At 40.1% G+C, this 18,224-nt stretch overlaps 1 protein-coding gene across 1 annotated transcript in view; it reads right to left on the reverse strand.

Annotated features, from left to right (window-relative positions):
* The window catches only part of LOC126167427 (protein KIAA0100), a 296,899-nt gene that overhangs the window by 101,586 nt on the left and 177,089 nt on the right, over positions 1-18,224 (reverse strand). Inside the window, exons 25-26 of the mRNA XM_049920476.1 lie at positions 4,226-4,462; positions 2,648-2,776 (exon numbers count right to left, since the gene is read on the reverse strand). Coding sequence (XP_049776433.1) covers positions 2,648-2,776; positions 4,226-4,462 — 366 coding nt within the window. The remainder of the gene's footprint in view (positions 1-2,647; positions 2,777-4,225; positions 4,463-18,224) is intronic.

An 18,224-nucleotide genomic window follows, 5' to 3' on the forward strand; every position in this document is an offset into this window, starting at 1 on the left:
TTCTATATTTGTGGCATTGTGAACGTGTAAGTGTATTGAGTGCTTCTAGGTCTGTGTTACTCCATTTCACTACTCCAAATTTGTAGGTCAATATTGGTATAGCATAAGTATTTATAGCTTTTGTCTTGTTTCTTGCTGTCAGTTCTGTTTTCAGTATTTTTGTTAGTCTTTTGTCTATATTTTTCTTTTAGTTCTTCTTTAATATTTGTATTATCTATTCCTATTTTTTGTCTGTATCCTAGATATTTATAGGCATCTGTTTTTTTCATCGCTTCTATGCAGTCACTGTGGTTATTCAATAAGTAATCTTCTTGTTTAGTGTGTTTTCCCTTGACTATGCTATTTTTCTTACATTTGTCTGTTCCAAAAGCCATATTTATATCATTGCTGAATACTTCTGTTATCTTTAGTAATTGGTTGAGTTGTTGATTGGTTACTGCCAGTAGTTTTACATCATCCATGTATAGCAAATGTGTGATTTTGTGTGGGTATGTTCCAGTAATATTATATCCGTAATTTGTATTATTTAGCATGTTGGATAGTGGGTTCAGAGCAAGACAGAACCAGAAAGGACTTAATGAGTCTCCTTGGTATATTCCACGCTTAATCTGTATTGGTTGTGATGTGATATTATTAGAGTTTGTTTGGATATTAAGTGTGGTTTTCCAGTTTTTCATAACTATGTTTAGGAACTGTATCAATTTAGGATCTACTTTGTATATTTCCAATATCTGTAGTAACCATGAGTGGGGTTCACTATCAAAAGCTTTTTGGTAATCAATGTATGCGTGGTGTAGTGACCTTTGTTTAGTTTTAGCTTGATATGTCACCTCTGTATCTATTATCAGTTGCTCTTTACATCCTCGTGCTCCTTTGCAGCAGCCTTTTTGTTCTTCATTTATAATTTTGTTCTGTGTTGTATGTGTCATTAATTTCTGTGTAATGACTGAAGTTAATATTTTGTAGATTGTTGGTAGGCATGTTATGGGGCGATATTTAGCTGGGTTTGCTGTGTCTGCTTGATCTTTAGGTTTCAGATAGGTTATTCCAAGTGTAAGTGTATCAGGGAATGTGTATGGGTCTGCAATGTAACTGTTAAATAATTTAGTTAGATGTGAATGTGTTGAGGTGAACTTCTTTAGCCAGAAATTTGCTATTTTATCATTTCCAGGGGCTTTCCAATTGCGCGTAGAATTAATTGCTCGGGTGACTTCATGTTGCAAAATTATCACTTCAGGCATTTGTGGTATCATCTTGCATGTGTCTGTTTCTGCTTGTATCCACCGTGCATGCCTGTTATGTTGTACCGGGTTTGACCATATGTTGCTCCAGAAGTGTTCCATGTCTGTTATGTTTGGTGGATTGTCTATTTTAATGTGTGTGTTATCTATTGTTTGGTAAAATCTCTTTTGGTTTGTGTTGAATGTTTGGTTTTGTTTCCTTCTATTTTCACTTTTTTTGTATCTTCTAAGTCGTTTGGCCAATGCTTGTAATTTCTGCTTCTTTTCATCTAATTGCTCTATTGCTTCTTGTTGTGAGATTTTACCTAACCTTTTTCGTTTTTTGTCTGATATTTCATTTCTTATAAATTGTGTTAGCTGTCCGATGTCTTTTCTCAGTTTTTCTATTCTGATCTATAGCCTGTGTTGCCATGCTGGTTTTGTGGGTTTCTTCTGTGTGTTGGTTGGTTCTGATCTCTGCCTAGTGTGTATATTTAGTGTAGTGAGTGCTCCTACATAAACCAGTAGTTGTAACTCTTCCATAGTTGTGTTTTCATTTATTTTGTTGTGTATGATTGCGTTGATAGTTGTCGTTGTTGTTTCGACTTGTGGGTCATTTGGTGGTCTATGCAAGAATGGTCTAATGTCTGTATTTGTGTCTTTGTATTCTATATATGTCAGTTGAAATTTTTCTTCTATATCTAACATGTGTGTCACTTCGTGTTCTATTTGTGCTTGTTCTGGTGGCTGTCTTAAGATGTCGTTTTCCTCTGATTGTTTAATTGACGCGTTTTGTTCTTTGTTTGTTTTCTCTGGGATGATTGAGTCCGTTACTATATTTTCTTCTTTTTCTGATTGCACATGATTTTGTTCTAGTATTTGTTGTACTTGTTGTTTGATGTTTTCTAATTCTGACTGGGGTATCCTGTTATTTTTGATTATTACACGGATCTGATCAGCTAGTCGTTGTTCTGTTAAAAATTTTAATTCCGGGTATCTGGTAATAAATGTTGTGTATACTTGTGATCTGTATCCAGTTGTATTGGTTCCTAGGTTTGTTGCTTGGTAGTAACAGAACACGAGGTGTCGATTAACTTCATCTGACCATCTCATCCTCTGTCTTTGTTTTCCTTCTAGGGTGGTTGCAGGAAGCATATCCTGCAAAACACCTCTATTTGGATTTAAATCATTTTCCAGTTGGCTAGCAGTGTCGTTACCATTGTGGGCGGGCATAGGGTTCAAGCATCGTCCCCAATCACGACGGCGCTTGTCCGAGGCTTCTTTAGTTCTGTCCTGAACCAAGTAATCACACTAAAAGGGGGGTTAGCCCTATTAGTGGTTTGTTCTTTACGTCACCTTTTACGACTGGCAGAATTATTATTATTATTATTATTCTGCACTGAAGGCTTTCAGACAATGTACTTTACCTGTATGCTGGTATTTGGTGGGGGAGTCACAGGACCTTCAGAATTCCTTGGACGTGATTTCATAGGTGTAGAGGAATTGTCACCACGGAAACCTTTGAGAGCTTCTGTTGAAATATTCTTCTTCAATTGCTGTGTGAGGAAAATATTTAATAAGAAAAATATGTTCCAATTAAGTAATGTAAAGTTCATGGTGTTTAACAACTGTATGTCAGATTCACAGTCTATCAGTCCTGTTATGTTGCAAGTGTGTAACAAATTTGTTGGACACACGTTATGAATGAATACATAGCAGTATTATACATATGTTCCAAGATACGTGGGTCTCAAGGTAAAAAAAAAAAAAATAAGATTTTGTACATCATAACTGTTGATAATGCATTTCTTGCAAAACATGTTCAGTGTATGTGCCATTCAGCAGTTTTGCAACATGCAAGTCTGGTGGCTAATTCAGTTCAGCCATCCACTAATAATGTTTAATAAGTTGTGCCTTTACTGCTATTAGAAATTAGATGAGCAAATGTTTATCTCCACAGAGTATCACTTCAAACTATGAAGGTTTTGTTATAAAGTACCTCTCTCTTTTGCACAACACTAAATAACACACATTTAAAAGTGTAAAGAAGAGACTTATATGGCTGTTTGCCTGTTCATGCAAGCCACTGAAAATAGGCGCTACAAACAGAGTCTAGTGTCAAATTCTACATGAGAGCAAACATTCCATTATATTAGTGATGAATATAAGGCTACATGATAGTCATCACGAGCATTATAGTATTTTATGATCAAACAAGAGTGAGCGAATTATGTGTAGCTAAAAAAATGGGCAAGCAACAAGGAAAGTGATGACAAAATTAGTGGCTTGACTTCTGCTAATAACAATTACATTAACAAACTTAAGACGAAAATGTGAATTTAAAAGATGATCTGAGTAAATAATTTCCTCCAATCTTTTACACTTTTCTAAAACAAGTTCATCACTGTATAAATAAGGTACTGAAAATGTTGACGTAATATTGTAACACACTATTTTTCAGAACAACATAAAATGCAATGGATGGAGTTTGCTTTGTTACTTCCAACAGAATTAACTAAACTTTTAGGCAAAAAAACCATCAGGAATGAGAGTGTAAACAGATACTCTGGCTATATGATGAAAGAGATGCAGTTCTTTTATTTTTGCAGAGCATATCATGTGCTGATGATTTATGAGATGTTAAAACAGTGTGTTGTACTGAGACACTGTATTGTCATACTGCTCTTCCAGTTGATCATCTAAACATGTTTTGCAGCATGATTCTGAGCTTTAGCTTAGCTCCTCTCCATTTCTACAACATTTTGAGAGTGTCTCTTGGAAGTGCTGACAGGCAGTTAAAATTATGTTGCCATAGTGCAGAGATAAATTAAAGCCTCTGTGTTGTGATTAACATCCCAATAATGAAAAGTAAGTGCAAAAATTTCATGTTTTTATTTAACAACATTGGCATTTAAAGTAACTATACATCCCTTTCTGAATGCTTTAGTGTAATGGAAATGGCAAATTATTATTGAATTTTGAGACTCATAAAATACATTACTTACCTGGGTTTTCATGAATGTATCAAATAATGCAAAAGCAACATCTCTGTTGCTCTTTGTCCAAGCGCCTTTCAGATCATACACAACAAGTCGATGTGTGGGGGTGTCTCTGCTCCCCAGAGCACGTTCACTTGTATTGTGCATGTCACCCCTACTGGACACTATTGTTTCACGACCATATGAGACTTTGGCAACACTTAAGCAGTAGCATTTCTCAACAGGTTGTTGCAATGAAACATGCTGCAAAAAGACAGATATGAAACAAAGTAATTTCCCATTACTATCAACTAGATTTGTTGACTACTGTCTCTTCAGAGAATAGTTTTACCTCAAATCAACATTAAAAGTAACATCATCATTAAGCTGAAATTAAAGTTCACATCTCACAATAGTGCAAAACCTGTATAATAATTTAAAAATCTTTTTAAAAATAAGGATAGCAGTTATCCTTTGATACACAAAGGAAAGATTAACACTGCATGCTGAAAGCCCATTTCTGTTGTTTATCAGCTGTGAAATCCAAATCTGTTATTATCTGTCATCAATGGTGGCTGCATTCGTTTTTGGCATGACACTGTAAACATCCACTTGCCAGTCTCACGATGTGTCTTTAGTAGAAACACTTTTGCAAGTACTTGTAGCAAATTGCTGAAATGAATGCGCCCAGGCAACTTCCAGAAAAAACTTGCACACGTCTCTTTTCTAATGTAAAGACCTCAGCAAGTGCTTGAGGAAGTTACTTGCCAAAGTTATTAGCTGGTGTACAAGCACTTTAATAATCCTTTGACATCAAAATTTTGATGTTATAACATGCTAAAAGTGCTGCCTCTTACAGAAAGTTGTCTTTCAGTAGATATACTACTTTCAACAATGTATTTTCTATTTTATTGGATTCATCACCAATTTTGAGATGTAGCAAGGTGGAATATCTCCACTTTTTATCTTTTCTTTCAGGGCATGCAATGCCAGGGTTGCAGTTTGGCAGGTGGACTGGGTGTGCAGCTGTGTCAGGTAGGATGGGTAGATGGAGAAAGAGGCAGGAAGGAGGAGGAGAGGTTGGGGATGGATAGGTAGCAGCTTGGAGGGAGGTAATAGGTGTGCAAGACAGGAATGCAGGAGGCACGGGTCGCAACTGCACAGGATAGGTATGTGAGGCATGGATACCAGAATCAATGAGGTGCACTGCACAATGAAAATGATACAAAGATGTGAGTTGGGAAGGAGTGACAAGACAGAGGTGGAGGAAACTGTCAGAGAATGTGGCAACATTCAGTCAGTGGAAGGTGATAGCAGAAGGGCTGTTGGAACGAACAATATATTGTGAGGATAACTTTCGTCTACCTAGTTCAGAAAACCTGGTGTTGGAAGGAAAGATCCAGATGGGGTGGGCAGAGAAGCAGCCTGTGAAATTGAGCATGTTGTGCACAGTGGCTTGTTGTGTCACTGGATGGTTTATTTTGTTCTTCTTGAGAGTTTGGCAGTGGCCATTCATTCTGGTGGACAGCTGGTTGTGGTCAAACCCCACATAAAATGCTGTGTAGTGTTTGTGGTTTGGGTAGGTCTTGCACCTGGATCTTTCACAAGGATAGGACCCCTGTGGCTAAGGATTGGGCATGGGGGTGGCATACAGATGGACGAGGAAGCTGTGTCAATTGGGTGGATGATGATATCACTGCAAATGCCACCCTTCATGTCCATGAAACTTGTCGCTATTGAACACTACCTCTCCCAATGTCCTCCAACTCCTAATCCACCATGTCATCCCTCATACACCTTAGTAACTACAGCTTCACACACAACTATTTCTCCTTTCATGACAAGGTACACAGAGTCCATAGCACAAACATAGGCATCAAAAGGGCAACCTTCTACACAACCTCAAAACACCTTCCTCTCCCATCTGCTTCCTTCATCCTCCACAATCCAGTATGCCACCCTCCTGGTCACTGACCTTCACCACTCCAATGGCTCCATCCACACTTCTGTCCCTAGTAAACCAACTAACCAGCAATAGTAGCTCCATTTTGACAGATGCCACCCCTTCTACACACACACACACACACACACACACACACACAAAAAGAGCTGCCACACAGCCTGGCCACCAGTGGCTAGCATATCTACAATCACAATAATTCTCTTGCCTATTATGCTGATAGGCACTACTGTCTCAAAACAGGGTGTGCATAAAGGTTTCCCGTGCCATATATTCACATATCCCTAATCCGCCCACACCCTTAATAACCAGTAGCAAAAGAATGCCGTTCTTGTCACCCAATATCACCCCAGACTGGGGCAACTGAACCTTATCATCCATCAGGGCTATGGACCATTGTGTCTATAAATGAGAAACTTCTTGCCCAGTTCTCACAACTCCTCTCACGGTATGTCTTCACCCACCAAATTACACAATATCCTGGTCTGTCCCTATTCCATAGATCCTCTCAACCCATTGCCACAAGTCATATTCCTGTGGAAGATCCAGATGCAAGATCCATGCAATTCACTCACCCAGCATCATTCTCCAGTCCTGTCACAGACTTATCATACCCTATCAGAGGCAGGGCTACCTGTGAAAGCAGCTACGCCATATACAAGGTCTGGTGCAATTTATGCACAGCATATTGTGTGATACCACCAGGGCTTTGATCATCTGCCATCATGCCCAGAAATGGGGGACATCCTACCTAAGATCCTTCCTACTCCTCCTAATTCTGTCATCCAGTCAACTTACATAGCACTCTGCTCCATCCCCTGTCCACCCAGTACATTCACCTCCACTCCTGTTGCAGGGTTATCACATGTCATCTGTGAAAGCAACTACGTTATACACTAGCTGTGCTGCCATGGCTGCACAGCCTTTTATTCAACCACTAGCTGCACCCTGCAGTGCTACCCACTGTTAAACAGTTACTTTTAAAGACTGCCCAGGTATGTATTTGCTCCAATCTTCTTTCAGTCCCAACCCCCCCCCCCCCCCCCCCAAATCTGCTCTGCACATCTCCTCCACCTAATCACCAACTCTTTCCGTCCACGTCTGCCAACTCCCACTCTCTCACTATCCCTCCATCTTCTCTGGCCCTTCTCTCGATCCATCATTTCCTCCTTCCCCCTCTTCCTGTTCATCTCCTCCTGCCCCCTCTTGCTGTTCATCTCCTCCTCCCTATGTCCATTTCCTCCTCTTTCATTTCACTGTCCAGCTCCTCCTTCGCATGTCTCTGTCCATCTCTTCCTTTTCCCTCTCTGTCTGCATATCTTTCCCCACGGCCCTTCTCTCTCCATGTTGCCACTCCAACAGGATGGTGGTGGTTCTTACCCCTACAGTATTTCTTTCCACATCATAACTAAAATATGTACCAAATTTGGTTGAAATTGTTCCATGGGTTCAGGTTAAGCTCTTTACCAGTGACTTTGTCCATGTATACATATGTCAAATATATTAACATGTATTTAACATATGTAACATGTATCTATACACATATTTCAGCTTTATCTATAGGGAATTTTGCCCAGCAGTTTCATTTTCATGCTGCTTAATGTTTATGATATTGTACCTCCTAACCTCTGCGCTGTACAACTACATCATTTTACAGGTATGTGTACTGTCTGGAAATCTAGTTAGTATTAAAGAAGTAATAAATTAAAACATCATGCACAATGCACCAGTTTTTCACATATCTCACTGTTTATGATGTCATACCTCCTGAACTACAAGTCATAAAATGATATATTTTTCTATGTACATTCCACAGCATATGTGGATGCTATCTGCAAAATGTGTTGCGAACAGACTTAGTAGGACATCCTGCTACATGTGGCAGTTTTACTGCATGAACAGGGAAAATGCAGTAAGCAATAAACATTTCTGCTTTCATCATTTTGTATGGGATGTCAGTGAGAATAAGTTTCATAATGGTTTGAAATTATGTGTAAAATTTGTTGCAAGTCAGTAAGTGCTCTCATTCTCATATACTGGAGGAATGAAGTATTGGTATTTGCATATTGTAGGTTACATTTCTCTTTCACCTGCAACCCCATCTCTTCGATAGGTAGGTATACGTAAGGTAGACTACATGTTAAATCAGGGTTTAAGCTATCTCCGTGCCAAATGCAATCCAAATCTGTCCAGCCATTTATGCCTGAAAGAATAAAAAACATAGTAATACACACATAAACTTTCACATTTATAATATATATAAGATGACCACCAACCAGTCGTTCATCATAATGGTGGCCACTGCCAAAGTCTGGCTGAGAACAAAATTAATCATCCATTGCACAACATGTTCCATTTCAATGGCTGCTTCTCAACCCATACCATCTGTATCCTCCCCTCCAACACCAGCTTTTCTGAAATACACAGATGGGAGTTATGTTTGCCACACTCCTTCACTTCTGCAATCCTCCTGGTCTCAACCTCTGCTAACCCACTGTTCCCCATCTTCTACCCAACACTGTCCTGTCACCCCTTTCCAATTCATGTCACCTTCATTGTGTGCTGCACTTTAGTGGATCCATTACCCATGCATCAACACGCCTATCCCATGCACCTGCCACCTCTCCTGTCTTCATTCCTATTTTGCACACCTGCAGCCTCCATCTAAGACACTAGTTACCCATCCCAAGCCCCAAACCCTCTGCTTCCCAGCTCTTCCTCCCACTGAAATGTGAAATGTGTTTTATTCATCTCATAATGTACACAATTTCAGAACATATATGTCTGATGTACAGGAGACATGTCAAGGTTACAATTAGCTTATTTGAAATTTTGTCACACTTACAATAATACTTTGTGGAGAATTTACTTACTTAAAATTTGTCAAATTTACAGTATTTACATCTACTATACCTATCATAAATTTTTATTCCATTTTATGGATCCAGCTCAAAGTATCACTTCATCCTTCATGAAATCTTCCATAGAGTAGTAGTATCATTCAATTAGAAAATCATGTAACTAGCTTTTTAAAATATTTATCTTCATATTCATTATGTCACAACCTTCTATTGTGTTGTGAATTTTCGTGGCTATATACTGAGGAATCTGAGCATGCAGTTTTGAGTGATGAGAGGTGAGCATAAAGTTTTCTTTATGTTTTGTGTCGTATGAGTGTTCAAAACTATGTTTTTTTTTTCTTTTTTTTTTTTTTTAATTATCCACACTGAATAGATCAGCTCTGCTGCGTAGGAAAGGAACCAGCTCAAAGATGTATAAAGAGGGGACAGTTAATATTTATAGGTCTTTAAATAATGGTCGACACAATGCCCTTTGCTGTGCAGAGCACATGTTGCGAATGATTCTTTTTTGCAACTTTAAAATTTGTGTAACATTTCCCCAGTTTCCCCAGAAAATTATGCCATATCGAATAACAGATTCAAAGTAGCTGTAGTATGCTATTTTCCTGGTGGCCATATCAGTGGCACGGGCTAAAATTTCCATTGCAAATGCAAGGCTGTTTAATTTATTTGCTTGATATTCTATATGAGAATTCCAACTCAAAGTTCTGTCTAAGTTTATTCCTAGGAACCTGACTGAGTCAAGTTCTTCAATTTTTGTTTGTTGTGAGTGATAAGGATTTCTTCAGTTTTTGAATGTTTGGCCTTAAGCCATTTTGACTGAACCCTGTCTCCAAGTTAGTTAACGTATTCATGAAACACTGTCGTCTATTGTCAGAATTTTCGTTGTCAATTAGGGCAGAAGTATCATCTGCAAACAAAGTTAAATGAGTATTTATATGGAGAGGCAAGTCATTCACATAGAACAGGAATAAAATTGGTCCAAGGATTCAGCCTTGAGGAACACCTTGTGATACAGTTTTCCACTCTGAGAAGTAATCTGCTCCATTTGATATGATTACTACCCTGTGTTCCCTCTCCAAGAGATATGATTCAAACCATTTCAAAGCAATATCCCGTATTCCATACCTGTTGAGTCTGAAAACAATCAGGGCATGGTTTACCGAGTTGAATGCTTTTGTAAGACTACAGAATATCATGCGACCTTAGCTTTCCTACCTAGTGATGAAGTAACTTTTTCAATAAACTCATTTATCGCATCTACTGTGTTTTTGACTTGTTGGAAGGGTAGGACGAAAATATCAAATCTGCGCGAAATTCTGAATAATGTAAATGAAGCATAGTTGTTCACTATGGCACACTAAATAAATCAATTGTGATAAGACTGAATGATGAATTTGGGAGACATGTTTGTTTCTGGATATTTAATCTCCGGGTCATCCTCAAGTTAGTCATTCTGCAGAAAACATCATGAGTTGTAATGCTGCTGAAATTACATTGAAATCTATTTGCTGACATTCATAACAATGGGATATTCCCAGAACCAACATGCAACGAACTCTGAAAGAAGATCTCCACTTTGGGTCTAAAAAATCCAAGTGACACAAAAACTGCAACCACACAGCCACAAAATGCATTAATCATTTGCCTATTGGGTGCTTGCAAAATGACGAATGGACAACAGTTTCATCAAGAAAATAATGCTTACTCATAACATAAACTTTTGTTGAATGGCTTCATGAACAAGCAAAACTGCTATATTTGAGTACAAAAAACCCATGAATAATTACGGAGAGGCCATCACACCCAAAATGAGTGAGTGTATGGTATGGCATATGAACTGAGGGCATAACTGGACTTTACTACTTAGAAGATGGCACCAGAAATGCATTAACAGTGTACGGCAAATGTGAGTCCTTGCCTACTTGCAGTAAAAAACTTTGTGTTCTGCCTTACGGCAGGTCTTGTCATAGGGAAAGCCTCGTCAGAGAGGCCCACTGCATGAGCATCTATGGAAGTGAGTCCAGTGGTGGTTTCCCGTTGCCTTCCACTGGTGATGATGGAGATAATCTCCGACCCAGCCGGGAATCGAACCTGGGCCCCTCGGTGTGTCAGACCGCCACGCTGACCACTCAGCTATCGGGGGGGAACACTTGCAGCATAAAAATGACTGAAGTAAAATTTTGTCCAGTGTATATTTTGGTAGAAAATGTATGTCAAAGAATACTAATTTGGCAACACTGTAATCCTATGTATGATAAATATTTTCATCCAATACAGTATGGAAGTGTATAGAGTATTATGTTAAAATACCTGAGGTGGAGAGTTCGATTCTGGGTACTTATTTATTTATTTTTGTTTACTAATTTTGTCCTGTCAATAATACAGCAGTACACACTGTTCCTGAAAACATAAATATCCCACAATTACAGTATTTCTTAACAGTGCACATAACAATCATTCCCCAAAACTCTCTCCCAACATCCAACAAGACCCATACCATAAACTACTGTCAACCCATCCACCTGGAACCTCAATCATACAGAAATATCCGTCCCATTCATTCAATGGCTTCACTTTCACATCCACAAGCATGTCCAATCATGCTAGGCTCTCAACCCTAAGAATGGAAAAACTTTCTCCCTTTTTTGCTATCAATCCCTTCAAGCAAAGCCAACCTAATCACAACAATGCATGCTGTCTCTTCCAGTTCATACCACTATCCAACTGTGACTCTCATCCTCTCCCACCTCACCACTCCCAGGTTGCCTTCCAGGAATTCATAAACTTCAACTTGGCCTCACAGTCGTTCTCATACTCCCTTCCCATGAGCACAAATCTCTCAATTGTAGAAAAAACAATCACATTCAACCTGAAGACAGGCCATGATCTGATCATCATTCCTACACACAAAGGCTCCATGACTTTTTTTTATGAATCACATCAATTACCTTTCAGAAGGAATCTGCCAACTCTCTGACTACCCCAACTAAACCATGCCATAGTGATCCTGTCCCTAAGGCCCATCTACACACCTTTCCCCTGAATCCATCTCCCACCTCACGCCAATGTACTCTCACACACATTTTCTATATGCTTCCCAAAGCCCATGAACCCAACAATTTTGGATGCCCCATTGCAATGGATTGTTGCGCTTGCGCTCCCACTGAAAAATTCTCTTCACCTGCTGGCCAGCACCTCAAACCAATTGGCCACAGCCTAGCCAATCACATTAAAGATGTGAACAGTGTCTTTTACCATGTCTCAATAATCTCCATCCAATTAACCATCTGGATACCTATTCATCACTGTTGATGCCATCTGCCTATAAATCAGCATCCCCCTTGCCCAGAGCATTTCTACTATCAAGCACTATCTCTCACAACATCCTTTCAACTCCAAACCCAAAAGCTCATTACTCATACCTGTAATTAATTACATCCTCACACATAACTATTTCTCCTTTGTGTGGGGGAGACATAATCTGCGGAACAGCCATTGGCACCCAAACGACACTCTCCAATGACACTCCATTTTGGAGCCATATAGAGTAAACATTCCTAGACTTCCAAAATACCAAACCTTCACTGATGATGTGCTCATGATTTGGACCCAGGGCACAGAAATCCTAACCTCATTCCTCAACAGCCTCAACATCATCTCTCCCATTCACTTCACCTGTTCTTCACCAGCCCAACATGCTGCCTTTGACCTCAGTCTCTCTGATGACTTCATCCATACTTCTCTCCCTATCAAGTTCACTAACGCTCAACAGTACTTGCAATTTTGATAGGTGTCATTGCTTCCACTCCAAAGGATGGCACATCTGAAGTGACACGAATTCCCTTGCCTATTACACTGAAGTTCTCACTAACTTCTTAACACACAGGTACTATCCTCCAAACCTAGTCAGCAGACAGATTTCCCATGCCATATCCTTACACGCACACCTAATCCACCCACCACACCCAAGAACTAGCTGCAAAACAGCACCCCCCATAGTCAATACCATCCCAGACTGGAACAACTGAGCCATATCATTCACCAACACTATGGACCATTGTGTCTATAAATGAGAAATATGTTACCCTGTCCTTCCAACTCCTCCTCTCATGGTATTCAATCACTCTCCAAACTACACAATATCCCGGTCATCCATATGCCATGCACACTCCCAACTCATTGCCACATGGGTCATATACCGGTGGAAGATCCAGGTGCAAGATATGTCCAATTCACCCAACCAACATTCTACTCAACTCCTGTCACAGGCTTATCCTACCATACCAGAAGCAGGGGCACATGTGAAAGCAGCCATGCCATATACCAAGTCTGATGCAATTTATGAAAAGCATCCTCAGCAGGCATGACCACCAATGACTTGTACACCCAAATGAATGATCACTGCCAAATAGTGGCCAAGGGCAGAGTTAAGCACTCAATGGTGAAACAGGCCGTTGAGCACAACATGCTAAATATCAATGGCTGCTTCATAATCAGTGTCGTCAGGATCCTTCCTCTCATTACTAGCTCTTCTGAACTATGTACATGGGAGTTGTCCCTGCACAATCTTCCTGGATTCAGTAGTGTGTGTGTGTGTGTGTGTGTGTGTGTGTATAGATGATTCAACATCTCTACTGTTGGGTGAATTGTTACATTTACACTAAACTATTTTCATTGTCAGAACCATCAATATTATAACTAATTATTAGTCAGATACATTCATGAAAAGTAATAATCAGTTAAATTAAAATTACTTTTCATAGGACAAAAATAACCCCAAAAAATATCAATATTGAGACGTTAAAAATACAGACTACATTCAGTATGAGTGGCCAGATGTAATACATCAGCAATGTGCTTAAAATTTTATAAACACACTTCCAAAGTGACATATGTTGCCTTCTAACAGATGGTCAAAGTGACCTCTCTGCATTTCCAAACATTTAGCAAATCAGTGGACCACTCTTCTCTGAGCTCATAATGCAGTTGTGTCTACAGTTACAAGAGCAGCAAGGACACACACTACCAATTCTATGGCATTCATCAGCAGAGCAATATAAACATGCTCCTCACCAGAGGAAGAAATCCAGGGCATTGAGTTCAGGTGAACATTGTGTGCGGGTGTCTCTTAATGTTGAAGCCACAATCTCTGTAAACATGATTTCTGTCAATGATAATGTTAATACAGTATAGAACTTGATCCTCCTCCTCTCTTTTAATCTAGACCTTGTCTTTTTTCATATCATTCGCAGTTCATTATGGAGCTAAGAACTAAGATGTACAAATGGCTGGCTGATTCTGTCATTCAGTTACTGATAGCAACAAGAAACAATTTACAGGAATACAAGAAAACTGATACAGTAGCCATATGGGGAAGGACAAGTGGCAGAAAACGGTGGAAGGAGACACCACGGTGGAATGAAAGAGTCAAAGAGGTAGTGGAAAGGAAGAAGAAAACCTCCAGACTGTGGTTCCAAGAAAGAATCGAATTAGCGAGAAAGGAATATAAGAAAAAGAACGAAGCACATAAGACAGTGGTTGAGGAGAGAAGAAAGTGGATAGAAGAATGGACAAAGATGATGGAGGAAGATGGCAGAGAGTAAGAAGTACTATTTGGAATGGTCAAAAGTAAGAGGAGAGCTTTGAGGAAAGGTGAAATAATGATAGATAAAAGTGGGAAAGAGATTAATAACAAAGAGACAATGGAGACAGTGTGGAAGGAGTACTTTGAGCACTTGCTATATCTGTACGGACTTCGAGATGAGGAAAATAGACTAAAGCAGGCAGAAGTAAACTCTAGTGGAGGGCAGCAGGGGGTGGGGGCTGATATGAAAAGAAATGGAAATCGCACTGGACAGGATGAACAGCAACAGGTGTGGACAAAGTAAGTGTCAAAATGGTAAAAGCAGAGGGGAGGTTGGGAAACAGCAGCTATATCTTGTGATGAAGTGGTGTGGAATGAGAAGGACGCTCCAAAAGCTTTTGAAGAGGGCACTATTTGTCCCTATATTCAAGAAAGGGAGTAGGGAGTATTGTAGAAACATCGCACTGATACCACAATGTGCCAAGGTATATCACAAGATCTTGGAGAGCAGAATCTGAACAAGGATTGATAACAAATTGAGAGGGGAACAGCATGGCTTCAGACCTGCAAGATCAACTGCTGACCTCATATATGCAGTGAGGAGCTACAGGAGCACCACTATGAATTAGGGGAAGACCTCACGATGGCCTTTCTCAATACAGAAAAGGTATTTGACAGTGTCTGTAGAAGAAAGGTCTAGGAAGCAGTAAAAAAGAGGAGAGTGGAAAAAGAGTCAACAATAGGAGTGGAGAAGATGTACTGTGGAAGCCTGAGGTGTGTAAAAGTGGGAAATGAAAGGACGGATTGGTTATAGAAAAAAACTGGTGTGAAACAGGGCAGTGCATTGTCATCTCTCCTCTTCATTTTGGTCTTGGATGAGATACCAATTAAGATGGCAGAAAAAACAAGATTAAAGCAAGGGTGTTCGCGGATGACTTGACGATCTGGGAAAATAGTGAGGATGACATTTAGTAACAGCTGGATGCTTGGGGTGGTATCGATAGCTACGATGCCACACCCGTAGGTCTGCTCTGCTAGGTTGGCACTACAAGAGACACCAATGACAGCACCCTCTAGCTGGTGCTGTCGAGGTCTGCGAGCTCTGTGACTGCTTTACCCCATTCGATCAGGTGCAGACAGCCAGGACACTTCGCTTCAACTTCGCACCACCTTGAAAGTTATGTAATGTGTTTGCATATGTTATCCGCTAGTAAAGGTGCCTTAACTGTATCAGCAGTACCGAGATATGAGTAACTTTTCCTGTTCCTGTTCCTTATCCATGCGCCGCCTCCCAGGAGGGATAAAAAACTTGGGAAGAAACAGTGGGACACTATGGAATGAATGTTGATGTACACATATGTGAGATACTATTTACAAGCAGAAAGAAAGATAGATCAACTAGTTGAATAAGGATTAGAGCTGAACAGTTGAAGAAGGTGGAAAGTGTCAAGTACTTGGAAAACGTGATAGAGGAAAATGGAAGAAATGTGAGACAGATCAGTGAACATGTAAAGCAGGCAGAAGTATTTCTATGAAGTTTTAGGAGCTCGGTTTGTAACAAGGACATCACATTAAAAAATAAAGAAGTAATATGTAGAAGCTCCTACATCACAGTACTGATTTATGCATCTGAAACTTGGGTAATGAAGAAAGGACATGTAATCAGATTACAAGCAGATGAAATGAAATTCCTCAATAGTAGGATAGGAGTAACAAGTAGAGGCTAGACAAGGAATGAAAAGATAATGGAAATATTGAAAGAGGAAGCCTTGCAGAGCAAAATAGAAACATCAATGCTAAGATGGTTGTTGTTGTTGTGGTCTTCAGTACTGAGACTGATTTGATGCAGCTCTCCATGCTACTCTATCCTGTGCAAGCCTCTTCATCTCCCAGTACCTACTGCAACCTAAATCCTTCTGAATCTGCTTAGTGTATTCATCTCTTGGTCTCCCTCTACGATTTTTACCCTCCACACTGCCCTCCAATACTAAATTGGTGATCCCTTCATGCCTCAGAACATGTCCTACCAACCGATCCCTTCTTCTAGTCAAGTTGTGCCACAAACTCCTCTTCCCCCCAATTCTATTCAATACCTCCTCATTAGTTATGTGATCTACCCATGTAATCTTCAGCATTCTTCTGTAGCACCACATTTCGAAAGCTTCTATTCTCTTCTTGTCTAAACTATTTATCGTCCATGTTTCACTTCCATACATGGCTACACTCCATACAAATACTTTCACAAACGACTTCCTGACACTTAAATCTATACTCGATGTTAACAAATTTCTCTTCTTCAGAAACGCTTTCCTTGCCACTGCCAGTCTACATTTTATATCCTCTCTACTTCGACCATCATCAGTTATTTTGCTGCCCAAATAGCAAAACTCCTTTACTACATTAAGTGTCTCATTTCCTAATCTAATTCCGTCAGCATCACCCGACTTAGTTCGACTACATTCCATTATCCTCGTTTTGCGTTTGTTGATGTTAATCTTCAATCCTCCTTTCAAGACACTGTCCATTCCGTTCAACTGCTCTTCCAAGTCCTTTGCTGTCTCTGACAGAATTACAATGTCATCAGCGAACCTCAAAGTTTTTATTTCTTCTCCATGGATTTTAATACCTACTCCGAATTTTTCTTTTGTTTCCTTTACTGCTTGCTCAATATACAGATTGAATAACATCGGGGAGAGGCTACAACCCTGTCTTACTCCCTTCCCAACCACTGCTTCCCTTTCATGTCCCTCGACTCTTATAATTGCCATCTGGTTTCTGTACAAATTGTAAATAGCCTTTCACTCCCTGTATTTTACCCCTGCCACCTTTAGAATTTGAAAGAGAGTATTCCAGTCAACATTGTCAAAAGCTTTCTCTAAGTCTACAAATGCTAGAAACGTAGGTTTGCCTTTCCTTAATCTTTCTTCTAAGATAAGTCGTAAGCTCAGTATTGCCTCACGTGTTCCAGGTGTGTGTTTGAAGTTTACGGGCGCTAAACAGCGTGGTCATCAGCGCCCAAACGCATAAAAACAGGAACACAGGCAGTGAAGGGACTAAGACAAACAGCAAACAAGGAGAACGGCTAAAAGACACAGACCTGACGCAGTTCCAAATCCTCACATACAGAGGCAAAACAAGAGGAGAAGGAACACACTAAAATGGAAAGGAAACACAAGGAAAAGATAACAGAAACCGAAGGGAAACAAGGAGGTAATCGTGACTGGCTGACCTCTTACCTAAAAACTGGGTGAGCCAGTCACCCAGCAGCACATTATAACCCTCTCCCTAAAATCCGAGGCAACAAATTGGACAGGACACAAAACCGTAAGACCTTAACTACAGTCGGTGCGTCATCTTGTAAAATACAGGGCAATTCCGGTGGCAAAGAAACCACCGCCCTCTGGTCAGAGAATAAAAGACATTCAAGTAAAATGTGGCGGACAGTAATCTGGACGCCACAAGAACTGCAGATTGGGGGGTCCTCCCGCCGGAGTAAAAAACCATGCGTTAAGGGACTTTGCCCAATGCGGAGGCGAGTGAGGAGAACCTCATCCCGCCTGCATGACTGGTAGGACGTACGCCATGGCCGCGTGGTAGCCTTGACCAGACGCAGCTTAT

Source organism: Schistocerca cancellata, chromosome 1 (assembly GCF_023864275.1).
Source record: "Schistocerca cancellata isolate TAMUIC-IGC-003103 chromosome 1, iqSchCanc2.1, whole genome shotgun sequence".
Classification (NCBI taxonomy): domain Eukaryota; kingdom Metazoa; phylum Arthropoda; class Insecta; order Orthoptera; family Acrididae; genus Schistocerca; species Schistocerca cancellata.